Genomic DNA, 14943 nt, shown 5'->3' with positions numbered 1-14943 from the left:
AAACTGTGTAGAAAGGCCTTCACATATAAATCATACCTTGATTCCCACATGAGACGTCACACTGGAGAGAAGCCTTTCACATGTGACCAGTGTGGGACTAGCTTCTCGCACAAAGGAACTCTTAAGACTCACATGACAATTCACACTGGGGAGAAGCCATTCACATGTGATCAGTGTGGAAAGAGTTTCAGACTTAAGCCAATTCTTGATTTACACATGAAAAGTCACAGTGTTAAGAGTACTTACACCTGCAAACAGTGTGGGAAGAGCTTCTCATATAAGCAAACATTTGATGCCCACATAAGAGTTCACACTGGTGAGAGCCCTTACGTCTGCAAACAGTGTGGGAAGAGTTGCTCAAACAAAGGAAATCTTATGGCTCACATGACAACTCACACAGGAGAGAAGCCATTCATGTGTCTTGAGTGTGGAAAATGTTTTACACGTGAACTAACCCTTACTTTCCACATGAGGCTTCACTCAAGAGAGAATTCTTTTAATTGTCAACAGTGTGGAATGAGTTTCCCAGACAAGAGGCGCCTTACCTGGCACTTAAAAAGGCACTTAATAATTAACACGCGAAAGAAGTCTTTCACGTGCGATGACTGTGGAAAGAGTTTCAGATTTAAAGGAAACCTCAAGACTCACATGAGAGTTCACACCGGAGAGAAACCTTACACCTGCACTCAGTGTGGGAAGAGTTTCAGTCAGAAAATAACACTTGGCACTCACATGAGAGTTCACACCGGAGAGAAACCTTTCACATGTCTTAAGTGTAAGAAGAGTTTCGCATATAAAGGTGAACTGAAACATCATTTGCAAAAACCTTGTGGAAAGAAGTTGCAGTGCTCTGAGAGTGGAAAGAGGATTAGAAAAAGTAGTGTTCAACACATTCAATCTGAAAAAAGACTATTTAGTTGTGATCAGTGTAATAAAAAATTTCTTATGCCATCACACTTACAGGTACACCAGAAAAGTCATGCAGATGTGAGAAAACATTTGTGTTCCTTGTGTGGAAAGAGATTTAAGTGGCTCGGCGGTTTAAAATGGCACCAGAAAATTCGTATCTGTGTGAAATTAAGGTTACGTTCACGCCACAGCTGAATGTGGCCCAAATGTGATTGTCCACCTTAGTGACAATATACATTCTTCACTTTTTTATAATTTAGGCTTTATTTTCTGTATTGCCAAATGTTTTGGGCCGTCTACCTTTACTTGCAAATTAACTTAAAGGGCATACCATTCTTAATCCGTAGGGTTTAATATGGAGTTAGCTATAACAGCTTCAACTCTTCTGGAAAGGCTTTCCACAAGGTTTAGGAATGTGTTTATGGGAATTTTTGACCATTCTTCTAGAAGCGCATTTGTGAGGTCAGGCACTGATGTTGGACAAGAAGGCGTCTCCACTCTAATTCACCCCAAATCTGTTAAATCGGGTTAAGGTCAGGACACCAAACTCACTCATCCATGTCTTTATGGACTTTGCTATGTGCACTAGTGCTCAGTCACAAGAAGGGGCTATCCCCAAACTTCCCACAATGTTGGGAGCATGAAATTGTCCAAAATGTCTTGGCATGCTGAAGCATTAAGGCTCAGTTTCACAGAAAGGGCTTAGCCTAAGCCAGTACAAGTTTCTTTGAGTTAAAACAGCTCAAACATGCATTTTAGTCTAGGACTAGCTTAAGCCTTGTCTGTGAAACCGGGGAAAGAGTTCCTTTCATTGGAACTAAGGGGCCAAGCCCAGCCCCTGAAATACAACCCCACACCATAATCCCTTCTCCACCAAACTGTCCACTTTACACAAGTGGATGCCACTTGTCCTTCGGATTGCCAGACAGAGAAGTGTGATTGGTCACTCCAGAGAACACGTCTCCACTGCTCTAGAGTCCAGTGGTGGCGTGCTTTACACCACTGCATCCGACGCTTTGCATTGCACTTGGTGATGTAAGGCTTGGATGCAGCTGCTCAGCCATGGAAACCCATTCAGTGAAGCTCTCTACGCACTGTTCTTGAGCTAATCTGAAGGTCACATGAAGTTTGGAGGTTTGTAGCTATTGACTCTGCAGAAAGTTGGCAAATTCTGTGCACTGTGTGCCTCAGCATGTGCTGACCCCACTCTGTGATTTTACGTGGCATACCACTTCGTGGCTGAGTGGATCATACATTTGTCCTCTGTATTTAACCCATCCAGTTAGTACACACACATTAGGAGTAGTTAGTATTGAACACACACACCCAGAGCAGTGTGCAGACATTTTTTTTCTGTGGTGCCTGGGGCGCAATTGGGGGTTAGGTGCTCAAGGTAACCTGAGACTCGATCCCATAACCTTCGTGTTACCAGTCTGACTCTCTTACCATTAGGTCACGACTGACCCAGGGTTCTTGGGGTTTTGCATTCTCTTCATGGTTGGTGACATCATTATCATCATCATATCCAGCTTCAATTATGTCACTGTTGGCAAAACACATGTCACAGCAGGCCACTATAGTGGGAACAAAGTTGGGGTTCACCTCCAGAGCTTTAAAAAAAAAATTGACCTACAGCGTGACTTTGACATGCCAAAATCCTGATTAACAACACACCTTGCCCTGGAGTGATGCCTGCTGTAATGAGCTTCAGCAGGAGTAGCAACAGGCTCACATTAGGGGCTCATAATGCATATGGGGATGCATATTTTGACTCTCATGTTCAGTATACTGTAAAGAACTCCTTTTTTCATCTCAGAAATATTGCTAGACTCTGCTCTGTTATCCCTTTCTGTGACTGAAAGGCTTATTAATACTTTTGTTTTTTCCCACATTGACTATTGCTATGCACTTCTGGCTGGGGTTCCTAAACCCACACTTAACAAATTGCAATGTATGCAAAATTCAGCTGCTAGGATCCTGACCGGAGTCAGAAGAAATGAGCATATTACACCAATTCTAAAGTCTTTGCACTGGCTCCCAGTCAGGTTCGGAGTTGATTTTTAAGTCCTCATGCTTAAAGCCCCGGGTATACTTCACTTTCCGCGCCCGGACACGTCGCGCCTGCGCATCCTTCAAAGTATACTAAACCACGAATGCGCGCGGATAACCGAGTTCGACACATGTGCAGTACAATATTTTCTATACTCATTACTAGACATTGTGTCATCAACGGGACATTCGCTGAGCAGGATCGGAGAAGAAAAATAGTGCATCCGCCATTGCAACATAGTTCAAAAGATACACCAAGAGAACAGGAATCAAAAACGATGTAGAAAGCATGCTTCTGAGTTTACTCGTCTTGTTTTTGATTCAATCTTTACACACTCTTCTTCGAGGACTGCACATTGTGCTCAGTACTGTGCGTATTGCCACCTAGTGGACTCTTCTTTCCTGCTTGCGCATGCGCTGTTGCACGCGCACCGTCCGCACGGTCTCGAAATTTGGGCTGCACTTGATGACAGTGCACGAACGCGGACGGCCAAAGTATACCCGGGGCTTGAGGCACTGCATGGTCTGGCCCCTCAGTATCTGTCTGCACTTTTAACCTTATATACACCCAAGCGCCATTTACACTCCTCACAAGCTGGTCTACTGGCAGTCCCACAGACACGGTTGCATTTTGTAGGGGACAGGACTTTCTCATCCTATGAGAGTGTGGTAGCACAGTATTTTAAATGACTGTCTCTATGGGTTTGTCTGCATCCATGTTGCATGTTTCCTCTCTCCCTTGTAACATGTGGTATGGCAGTAGTTATTTTTTCAGCATCTGTTTCCTCTCATATGTTTTTTTTTTTCTTAATCTGTTTCTTTGAGGTTCCAAATAATGGTTTGATGGCTTAGATATAACAACACTTACACATTCTCTCTCTCTCATGCGTTTAACAGTTGTTACTTCTATGAAATTATTTTGTCTTTGTTACTCTGTAACTAATAAAATATTTTTTTTCACTGATTGTCTTTATTTTGGCACAATCCCTAAATTGAAATAGATGAGATGGTTGTCTGCTCATCTCACATGAAATTGAACTGCTAGGTCAAACATATTTTAAAAGCTTTCCTGATTACCTGACTTATTTGTGACTTGCAAAACAATGTCTTGGTATATATACACTATGTATGTGTGTGTGTGTGTGTGTGTGTGTGTATGCTGAGAATGTGGTGTTGCTGAGAGTGGTTTAAAAAGTTTTTTTCAGCCAAATGGTGTATATATATTTTATTAATTTTTTTCTTCTCACCTTGGATCACAAAGACTGTCAATAAACACCACTGCACTGAAGTGCTATTGTGACTCAGCCATCATTTCTTGTATGGGACCCTTATTACTGCAGTGTGCTTTACAGACACAGGTTTTGCACACGGCACTCAAACACAAAACCAGGAAACAGGAAACTCTTCAGTTCAGAGAAACTGAAACTAAACTGTAGTTGAGCTGTTGTGTGTTTGTGTCTCTGTACTCATGCAGTAAAATGGCAGAAGCCAGATTTTCTGAAGATGAGTTCATGTGTCCAGTGTGTCTGGATCTCCTGAAGGATCCAGTGACCACTTCCTGTGGACACAGTTACTGTAAGAGCTGTATTACAGGCTGCTGGGATCAGGAGGATCAGAAGAGAGTCTACAGCTGTCCTCAGTGCAGACAGACCTTCATTCCAAGACCTGCTTTAGCTAAAAACACTGTGCTGGCTGAAGTGGTGGAGAAACTGAAGAAGACTAAACTTCCTGCTGACTGTTACGCTGGAGCTGGAGATGTGCAGTGTGACGTCTGTACTGGAAGAAAACACAAAGCCGTCAAGTCCTGTCTGGTGTGTCTGGAGTCTTACTGTCAGAATCACCTTGAACAACATGAGAGTTTGTTCAAAGGAAAGAGACACAATCTGACTGATGCCACTGGACGACTGCAGGAGATGATCTGCCAGAAACACGACAAGATCCTTGAGGTTTTCTGCCGCACTGATCAGAAGTGTATATGTGTGCTGTGTATGGATGAACATAAAAACCACGACACTGTATCAGCTGCAGCACAGAGGACAGAGAAACAGGTATGAACTTAAAGAGCTCACCTTATGATCATTTACAGGTTCATCATTTTGTTTATAGGGCATACTACAATATATTTACATCATTTAATGTTAAAAAAAACTAATTATTTTTTCTTATATTTTACTTTGTTGCAGTGCCTGTTTTCACCCTGTCTGTCTGAACACTCTTTTAGTTTCAGCGTCTTTAAAACCTGCCTTCCAAAAAGTCAAGAGTCTGCTCTGATTGGTCAGCTGGTCCCAGTCTATGTGTGTTGAAAATGTAACACGCTTTACCATAAACAGCAATGGGGAGATGGAGGGATGCTGAAAGAATTGTTGTTGGGACGGCATAATGACTGCTGCTTATATATGCTTATAATGATGAGTGATGGGGTGATCTAATTCTTTTGAAGCGATAACAAAAATAAAATGTGATGGCATGTTTAGTCACGACATGAGCCAGTGAAGTTTGATGATATTGACGTGTCATCATATTTGATTTGGGCTCTAGAAACAGATTCTTTTGTTATGAATGAGAAAATCAGAAGTTTGGAAAGACATGAGGATGATTAAACAATGAAAAAAAATGTACATTTCTGGGTTAACTATCCCTATAAAACCAAGCATTGATGAAATAATTTAACCTACAATATTACCATACAAGTTCTTTAACCCCTCAGTCTCATCACTTCACTGATACTGGAATCATATCTGTTTACTTGATGATTTATGTGGTGTTTCTCCTGTCATTGGTTTGTCCTTTAGCACCAGCTGAAGGAGACGCAGAGGTGGTTCCAGCAGAGGATCCAGCAGAGAGAGAAAGATCTTCAGCAGCTGAGAGAGGCTGTGGAGTCTCATAAGGTGAGTCTGGAGAAGAAGAGAAGTTTGAGAAGTCTCAGTCATGTCTCACTGAAGCCACTGTGTGATTGTGATGTGTGTCCTAACAGTGCTCTGCACAGACAGCAGTGGAGGACAGTGAGAGGATCTTCACTGAGCTCATCCGCTCCATTGAGAGAAGCCGCTCTAAGGCCACACAGCGGATCAGAGATCAGGAAAAGACTGCAGTGAGTCGAGCTGAAGGACGACTGGAGCGACTGGAGCAGGAGATCAATGATCTGAGGAGGAGAGACGCTGAGCTGGAGCAGCTTTCACACACACAGGATCACATCCATTTCCTGCAGGTAACAGAGATCTAGAAGAACAGGATCATAGTGGACTTGAGCAAGAGACTCACAGAAAAACATTTCATGAGAGCAGAATGAGCCGTTGACTGAAGTGTTGATCTGTGTGTTCGGTTATTATATAATCATCAGTCAGACTCTCATCTGATCATTCTTCTTTTGAAAGAGACACACTTACAAATACAGTTCAGCTCTGGAAATCTCTTAGGAATCATTTTTCTGAAAGATATATTGAGATTAAAAATATATTTAATCTTTTTTTCAACGACATGAAATCCATGAACTTGATGGTACCAGTTTCACCCAGCTAGATTTCCCATGATCTCTTTACTTAACTTTCTACAAATCCTTTTATAATAATTTCAAAACTATTTCCCAGTAACATTAATGAATTTGTCAGTGAAGTCCTCAGAGAGAAAGTGAGTTTGTATATTATCAATGCTTCAGTGTATTTAAACTACAAAACCTGACCTTGTGATCATGTCCTAAGAGTCCTTGTGAATTTCAGAGCCACTAACTGCTCAAAAGTTATAATTAATGATCAATCAACTGGTTGCCTTTGAACTGATTTTCCTGATCAAATCTACTCAACCCTGTCATGTGACTCTACTGATGCTCTTGATCTGTTACATTTATGTTTTTGCCAGATGTTTGATCATCAAGTGTTTTCCTAGAAAGTTCACATATGGTGTAAGTGTCAAATGCTAGAACTTATAGCTCTAACATGATATAATGAATATGAGAAGAATGAAGCTGATGCTGTGAAAGTGCTGGATTGAGGAGAGTTACTAAAGATCAACAAGAGCTGCTCAAATCTGACAGTAGTGCAGGTTATTGTCTGAAGTGTGGAGGTGATGAGCTTTGATTTCTGTTTTCTGTAGGGTTTCCAGTCTCTCTCAGCTCCTCCTGAATCTACAGATGATCTAAATGACGATCCCTTCAGTTCTTTCTCCTCTTTTGATGGCGTGAGAGAATCTGTCCGTCAGCTGAGAGACAAACTGGAGGATTTCTGCAAAGAGGAGCTCAAGAAGATCTCTGACAGAGGTAAAGTCCTGGGGCCTGATGTATAAACATTGTGTACACACAAAAGGCATTGAAATGTGCCTACAAAATTTTTCACACACAAATCAGAATTTATAAAAAATAAACGTAGCCTAAATATCTATATATTATGTATAAATACTCTAGACCATGTGTAATCACTCATTTACTGAGCAAACAAAGTAATAATGAGAATGATTTTAAATTGATTCCATTTATTTCAGAGAGGAGACGGGGTGGAGATGCATGTATGCACAATCTTACGCTGACTGGGTTTATAAAGAGAATTTTGTGCAAATCTAGCTTTTGCATATACACACATTATTAGGATGAAATCTACGAATCTAAGATTTATGCATGAGGCCCCTGAAGATTCACCTGCTCTCAGAAATGATCCTCATGTAGAAGATCATATTAGAAATGTCTTAGGAACGAATGCAGGGATCATTTTCTCTTGACATGATAATCACACTCTTCATGTCTGTTGATTTCCACAGTCACTTTCACCAACATTGTTCCCAGGACCAGGAACGACTTCCTACAATGTAAGTCACTAAGAAAACAAGCAGATAAACTCACTGAGTGTTCATGTTCTTCCTGTAGAAGGAGAAAGAAAACATGACAGAAGAGTTTTATAGTTGATCATGTAAATGATTAGCACAGGACATCTGGTAAACTGTACTGAGACACTGCTGATATATTGAACATGAAGAGTTCAGATACATTAAAAGATCAGATTGATAATTCCTGATTCTGACGTGTTTTATCTCCATCAGATTCCCATCAGTTCACTCTGGATCCAAACACAGTGAATAAAAACCTCCGTCTGTCTGAGAGGAACAGAGTGATTACATTCACTGACACAGAGCAGTCATATCCTGATCATCCAGACAGATTTGATGGATGTAATGCTCAGATGTTGTGTAAAGAGAGAGTGTGTGGACGCTGTTACTGGGAGATTGAGTGGAGTGGATGTGTTGGTGTGTTTATATCAGTGTCATATAAGAGCATCAGCAGGAAGAGACGGGGTGATGAATGTCGGTTTGGATATAATGATCAGTCCTGGAGCTTGTTCTGCTCTCGCTCCAGTTACTCATTCAGACACAATAACATAGGTACTAAACTCCCTATAAAGCCCATCAGCAGGAAAATAGGAGTGTATGTGGATCACAGTGCAGGAACTCTGTCCTTCTACACAATGTCCTACTCTGACACAATGAGCCTCATCCACACAGTCCAGACCACATTCACTCAACCGCTCTATCCTGGGTTTGGGATTTATAATAAATCATCAGTGAAACTGGGTTGATGAATCAGAATAGACTGTTGAGAAATTCAACCCATAATGCTTTGAGCTGCATGATAAATCAGTCAGAGATGTCTTATATTTCCTCTTAATTACATTAATAATACAGCTGAACTTCTGTCACCGAAATAACATGTCAGAATAAATGTGTATGATGAATCCTCATATAGGGCCTCATATGTGAAACGAACATACGACAGAAAATTGGGCATACAGCCGTTTCCATGCAAAGCGTCTTGGGTTACAACTGTACCCCTGGTACCCTGAGAACAGGGAATGAGGCATTGTGTCCTGAGACGCTTTTGGGGAACGACTCCATGTGACTGGTATCTGAAGCAACTGTTAAATTACGGCAATCCTATTGGCCGGCCACAGCCTATGACATCATACTAGTGTGACTATAAAGTATACAAGGGGTGCCTAGAGAACATGTCATCCACTTATCGTCTGAAGGGTCTGTTCACAGGCAGCCCGGAGGAATGGCAGGGAGACGCAGTGTCTTGTTCCCTGTTCTCAGGGAACCAACCCGAGACGTTCCCTTTCGAAAAGGAACTCGCACTGCATCCTCACACTGCATCCTTTTTTGGAACGAAATATCCACGCTGCCATGCTGAGGAGAGTGCATGCCAAAAAATGGCTATGACCAAGCACAAATAATGGCAGTTTCAACAGAAATGCCAAAAACCACTCACCACTTTTGGTCACAAACTAGGCTGTCAGTGACAGTACTCCTTACGGCTACTGCCTGAGCTATCATGCCTCAATAAGGAAGTACCTTCGTAGTAACAGAAGGACTTGTCAAAGGCCACTCAAAGGCTTGGAACCAGCATCTTGACTGGGAAGGGGTTCCTTTAAGGGAGTATGGCCAATGGGCCGAAAGAAGCCTTGGCCAGTCACTTTTAGGGAGAGATCATGTCAATCTCTATAGCCACCAGGAAGGCTGACCTGGTCTAACTTGTGACCCAGTCTAGCCAACAACCTGTCTGATTTATAAACAGAATCTCTTACAGGAGAGGTAACCAAATGAGAGGGACCGCAAAAGAGGTAGTAACCAACTCACACCGTACAAAAAGACTGTGACAGGACTCAGCATAGCACTTTCCAACCCTTACAAATGAGAGGAGTTACTCTACAGAGTGCTTCTTTTTCAAAGCACTGAGGTTGGGTACTCTACATAGGTTCCCTAATGAGATACATACCTCCAGCTCTATCAGGAGCTGATCTACCAAAGGGGTTCTTTTTACAAGAATCTTCTAAACCTTTCAGACCAAACTTAGGGAGTGAGGCCCTTTATAGGATGATCCACTCAAGTGAAGGGAGTACCTACAGCCTAAAATACTGATCTACCAGGGAGGTCTCACAAGAGTCCTTCTACCTTCCGACCAGACTCCGGGAGCGCAGTACTCTATAGAACAACACTTTAAACAAGGGGAGTACAAATCTCATGCAACCGGACTGACGCAAGGCTGCTATTAGGTTCTGCTACTCCAGAATAACATGGCCACGGGCTCAGGGCTAATGCTTTAGCTCTAAGGGAGCATACTCAACCCGTCCTGAAAGGAGGGAGTACTTGATATGCTCAACCTGAGCCTCACTGGTGTAGGCACACATGGGGAGCTCTGGGAGCAAAGTGACTCTAAGGGGACCCTAAGTAAAGTTCACAACGTAATTTTGTGAGGAGTGAACCCATCTAATCTTTCAATCAGTGAAATTCAAACATAATTTCAAGAGGAGGAAACCCTAATCTTTCAATTAACGACCAGAGCATATAAGCAGCTACTTACCCTGCTCTGGCATCAGTTGTTTCGATATCCCTCCACCTCCCCACCTCCACCACATAATTTAGGCATCTCATCTATCGTACTCCTCTTCCAGGCACTAGTAGTCCCTGGGGGGGGGAGACTACTAGAGTTGAAGCAGCTTCAACTCCAAGCTCGAGTTGAAGCTGCTTCCTCAAAGAAGAATCTTGCTCTAAGACAAGTTCTTAGCTGTCTGAGCTCAGCTCTGGAGGAATGGAGGCCTCAAGGGGAAGAAATTCCACAGGAGAGGCCTGCAACACTTGACCCTGCAACTTGATGGTAATCAAGGAGCTTTCGGTGGACAGCCTGCTCTAAAGGCCTCAAACTACACAATGTTACTACCAAAGCTCTAGAGAGTGGAGACTTCAGCATAGTGCTTTTCACTCTCTAATTGAAAGGAAGTCTAACAACGCTCAAAGGACAACCACAGGGGAGGCTTTCTGCGATAGCCTGCAACACCTGGCTATTTGTCTGTGCCTAACACCACTAGGGAACCATAGCTCAGCAAATCGCTTTTACTCTAGTAACATGAGGAGTCTCAGCTCAAACTAGGCAGATTGAGGAGATTGTTATGTTTGTTTATCTTTAAACAAACATAACAGTCCCTGAAGATGAAAAGAGGATGACATGACACTCCTTACCATCTGGTCGCACTAGTATGATGTCATAGGCTGTCGCTGGCCAATAGGATTGCCGTGATTTAACAGTTGCTTCTGATACCAGTCACGTGGAGACATTCTCCAAAAGCGTCTCAGGACCCAGTGTGAGTTTCCTTTCAAAAGGGAACTTGGCATTTATCAATATGGATGTAAGCGTTGACTACGATCAAATCTCACATCAGGTCTCAGTTTCATGTTCAAATCATGTTCTTTAACATGAATTATATCGATCTTGCTAACATGTCCTTACAAATATATTTTATTTTCCAAATGTGCAGCCATTGCATTAGAAAAACTTGCTTGTTAATTCATTTTATTTGTAATTTACTGCAGAGGTAAGGTAACAATACCCCCCGGTTTCACAGACAGGGCTTAAGCTAGTCCTAGATTAAAATGCATGTTTGTGCTGTTTCAACTGACAGCAACTTGCACTGACATATGTTTAAATATGCATTTCATTTCATTTAACTTTATTTATAGAGCACTTTACAAGCAAAAAAAAAAAAAAACACTACATTAAAAGAACACACAACTTAAAACAACACACATCCAACTAAAAACAAAGACTAGCCCACCCTCTCAAAGGCCAAAGACAAAAAGTAATTTTTGATTTCAACTTTAAAAGCATTTAAAGATGAGATATCTCTAAGTTCCCGAGGAAGACTATTCCAAAGCCTCGGCCCCTCAACACCAAAGGCCTGATCCCCTTTTTGCTTTAAATGAGTACGAGGGACAGTAAGCAGCAACTTATTATTGGATCTTGGAGACCTAGGTGCTTGATGAACAGCAATGAGCTTAGACACATAAGCAGGGGCCATCCCATGCACTGCTTTAAATACATACAAAAGAGTTTTATATTTTATCCTGTAGTTCACTGGTAGCCACTTGAGAGAAGCTAATATAGGAGAGATATGGTAATTTTTCTTAGCATCCACCAGCAGCCTAGCTGCTGCATTCTGAACTAATTGCAAACGTGAAATAGTGGTCTGGCAGGACTCCGCATACAACACATTGCAATAGTCCAGACGAGACAAAACGAAGGCATTAATAACCTTCTCTAAGTCTTTTCTTGATAGAATAGGCTTTAGTCAAGCAATAGACCTAATCTGGAAAAAACAACTCTTTACCACAGCATTAATCTGCTTGTCAAATTTCAGCTCTGGGTCAAACACCACACCTAAGTTCCTTATTTGGTCATAGCAATAATCAGACCATGAGCCCAAATACATGGACATATCTGAGCATCCTCTGGCAGGGCCAAAAAACATAATCTCAGTTTTACTCTGGTTCAACTGAAGCAGATTTTGAGTCATCAGCTCTTAACCTCCTCTAGACATGCAAATAGCAAATTAGAGCCCTTGTTCTCTCCCACTCTCAAAGGTAAATAAATCTGAGTGTCATTCGCATACAAATGGTAAGACATGCCGTATTTTTTAAAAATTGAGCCCAGGGGCAACATATACAAGGAAAATAAAATAGGGCCAATAACAGAACCCAGGGGGACCCCACAAGTAACAGGTGCTGCCATTGAAACAAAGTTACCATACTTTACAGTGAATGATCTATTTGACAAGTAAGACTTGAACCACTTGATGCCAGTGTTATTGTTTTGTCTCAAGACGCACACCAGTAATGTTTTTTTTCTAGGGTACGTTTATAAAAGTTACTTAAATACCCTAATTGAACTAAGGCCTAATCCTGGCTTAGTCTAAGCCCTGTCTGTTGAACCGGGCCGAAGTATAGCATTCTAAATATAGGGTGTATTATTTAAAAAAAATGAAAATATGAAAAACTACTAGATTTGCGATGCTAGTAGCTGTAGAAATGCATCTCAATCCAGTCTTTGAAAAGGGTCCATTGCAGTCTTTTAAAATATGTATGCTGTACCTGCCTTAAATAAATGTAACTATGTTAAACATATTTAATTAGGGTCCGTTTACAAGACACCATTTTCATTATTTTCATCCTATTAAGAGAAACAACGTTGACCATTTAGTCACTGGTTTGATTTACTGACACATAGAAAAAGAACATCTGACTGTACATGAATCATTAATATCAGATCAGGCATTAGAATTAACACAGTTACTGACATGTTGTTGCATTACTGTTGAGTCCATATCGTAAAAGTCTGTTTGCAAAGCCTATGTTGAAATGCGATTGATTTACTAAAGAATTCACAGTGAAATGTACCGAACACAAATAAATAAAGCTCAACTGAAACAATCATATTGATGAAAATAAATAACCGTATTCCTAGCATTAGGATCCTTTGAAAGGTAATGTTATTTTTGTTCTGTATCGCCCTTCTCTCCCTAATACGACAGTGGGCGGGGCTAACATTGCAATGATGAAGTAGGCGTTAATTTCTTCTGTGAGGGCGGCGTTTCACCTATCTATGTCATAGATTGGCACATTTCAGGATGAGTTGTTCACTGAGCCTGGTGTCAAAAGCTATTATTGGACTAACAAGGAAGTTTTCAGTTTTGATACTTACAGGACATTCTTAAAATACGATGACCTTTTATATATCAAAAGCACAAAGAAAAGTTGATTTCTCCTTCAATATAAAACCCCCATTACCTTCAAGGGGTTGATCGGTATTGCTCCATGTGGAGCAGTTAGCTTTGTATCCAGCTTTTAAACAGGCCCCGCTTCCGATTAAGAGTTGACGAAACAGTCAGGGATTCTTGATTTGCTGGAGCCAGATGATGCTTGCATGGCTGACAAAGGATTCACCACTGAGAAGATGATGGCAGAACAGGGGGCCAAACTCATCATACCACCTTTTAAAACAGCAGCTCAGTTAAGCAAAAAAAAAAAAAAAAAATGCAGAGAGAACAAAAGCCATAGCTCGTCTTTGAATTCTTGTTGAGAGCCATCAGAAGAGTGAAGGAGTTTCACATATGGAACACCACTGTGCCTTTAACCTTGTCTGGAACAGTTAACCAGCTGATGAAGAACTGCTGCTTGATGAGCAGTTTTCAGTGGCCGCTTGGGTATGTCCATCATAGCCTTTTTATTATAAAGAGTGGCTAGTAATATATTGTATTTATATTTTACACCTCTTGTATTTATATTTTTTTCCACGTTGTACAGTTTATTATCAGCTATACATTGTTGAACTAATGTAACAATTGTAATTTCATAAAACATTTATTGAAAATCATATCTCTGAGTTAACAAAATATACATCTTATACAAATATCAAATCTTGAAATCATTAGATCTCAAAATAAAAATGTTAACACTTTAAATTAGGGTACACATATTCACTATTAACTAGTTGCTTATTAGGCATGCTGTTACTAGCATATTAGCTGTTTATTAGCACATAATATTAATGCCTTATTCTGCATGACCATATACTACACCTATCAGACAATTAACTAAGAGTTTTTCTTTAATAAATCCATAGTTACTGCTTATTGTGAGTGAGTAAGGCAGTTGTTTTATGAGAATTATGATCTAAATATGCTTTGCTTAGTATGGGCCTTACAAGCTGGTAGTACCAGAAGAATAGTCATTCTCTCTTAATAAGACTTAATAAATAGAGTCTATTCTTATGTAACAACACTCATAACTACAAGTGTTAATAGTGTCCAATTAACTCTAATTAAGTCTTTCTAAGTCTGAATTTGTTTGGGAGTTTTTGCATTTTAATGCTGATAAATGGTTTCTACACCCAGACATTAAAGTTTTTCCTTTTGAGACAGAATCTCACTCTATCATTAGTAGATCACTTCACATTTTCAGTACATCATTGGACAACACATATTTAATTATGTATTTCACCAAGAAATCAACTCTGAACTCCTCTGACATATATTTTAATTTTTCAGTGCATTTGTGTGATTGTAAACAGCAGCAGCGTGTGAACAGGACTTTTATTTTGGTCTAATGGTGTGACATGATAAGGCTGCACCGCGCTCGTGCATCTGCTGGGATTCGGCTGAAGGAAGGTTTGTGTTT

General features: G+C 40.8%; 2 protein-coding genes across 8 annotated transcripts in view; both read left to right on the top strand.

Moving 5' to 3' along the window:
• Nucleotides 1-14943, top strand: part of LOC127511075 (gastrula zinc finger protein XlCGF8.2DB-like) — a 91419-nt gene that overhangs the window by 54547 nt on the left and 21929 nt on the right. For 2 of the 5 annotated variants that reach the window (XM_051891480.1, XM_051891479.1), the window contains exon 1: nt 13355-14933. The exons of the other annotated variants lie outside the window; for them this stretch is intronic. The gene's annotated coding sequence lies outside the window, so the exon portion shown is untranslated. Of the gene's footprint in view, nt 1-13354; nt 14934-14943 lie in introns of those variants that run through there. 5 annotated transcript variants of the gene reach the window in all.
• LOC127511126 (E3 ubiquitin/ISG15 ligase TRIM25-like) lies at nt 4357-8678 on the top strand. Of its 3 annotated transcripts, none has more exons than XM_051891724.1 (6): nt 4392-5006; nt 5751-5846; nt 5945-6166; nt 7048-7210; nt 7705-7752; nt 7984-8678. In XM_051891724.1, the coding sequence occupies exons 1-6, from the start codon at nt 4437-4439 to the stop codon at nt 8514-8516; spliced, it is 1632 nt and encodes a 543-aa protein (XP_051747684.1). In that variant the 5' UTR covers nt 4392-4436; the 3' UTR covers nt 8517-8678. The 3 variants fall into 3 exon arrangements, with proteins under 3 accessions (XP_051747685.1, XP_051747684.1, XP_051747683.1); XM_051891723.1 differs by having other exon boundaries at nt 5933-6166; XM_051891725.1 differs by lacking the exons at nt 7705-7752; nt 7984-8678 and adding an exon at nt 7432-7696 and having other exon boundaries at nt 4357-5006; nt 5933-6166.

Source organism: Ctenopharyngodon idella, chromosome 4 (genome assembly GCF_019924925.1).
Source record: "Ctenopharyngodon idella isolate HZGC_01 chromosome 4, HZGC01, whole genome shotgun sequence".
NCBI lineage: Eukaryota > Metazoa > Chordata > Actinopteri > Cypriniformes > Xenocyprididae > Ctenopharyngodon > Ctenopharyngodon idella.
This window is presented reverse-complemented; position numbering and strand designations above follow the sequence as displayed.

What these genes read in the sequence shown, in the direction of transcription:
- LOC127511126 (XM_051891723.1), top strand. Translation starts at nt 4,437, where the DNA reads ATGGCAGAAGCCAGATTTTCTGAAGATGAGTTCATGTGTCCAGTGTGT. An exon ending in CACAGAGGACAGAGAAACAG is followed by an intron (nt 5,007 to 5,750) that starts GTATGAACTTAA and finishes TTTGTCCTTTAG; the next exon opens with CACCAGCTGAAGGAGACGCA. An exon ending in ATCACATCCATTTCCTGCAG is followed by an intron (nt 6,167 to 7,047) that starts GTAACAGAGATC and finishes TGTTTTCTGTAG; the next exon opens with GGTTTCCAGTCTCTCTCAGC.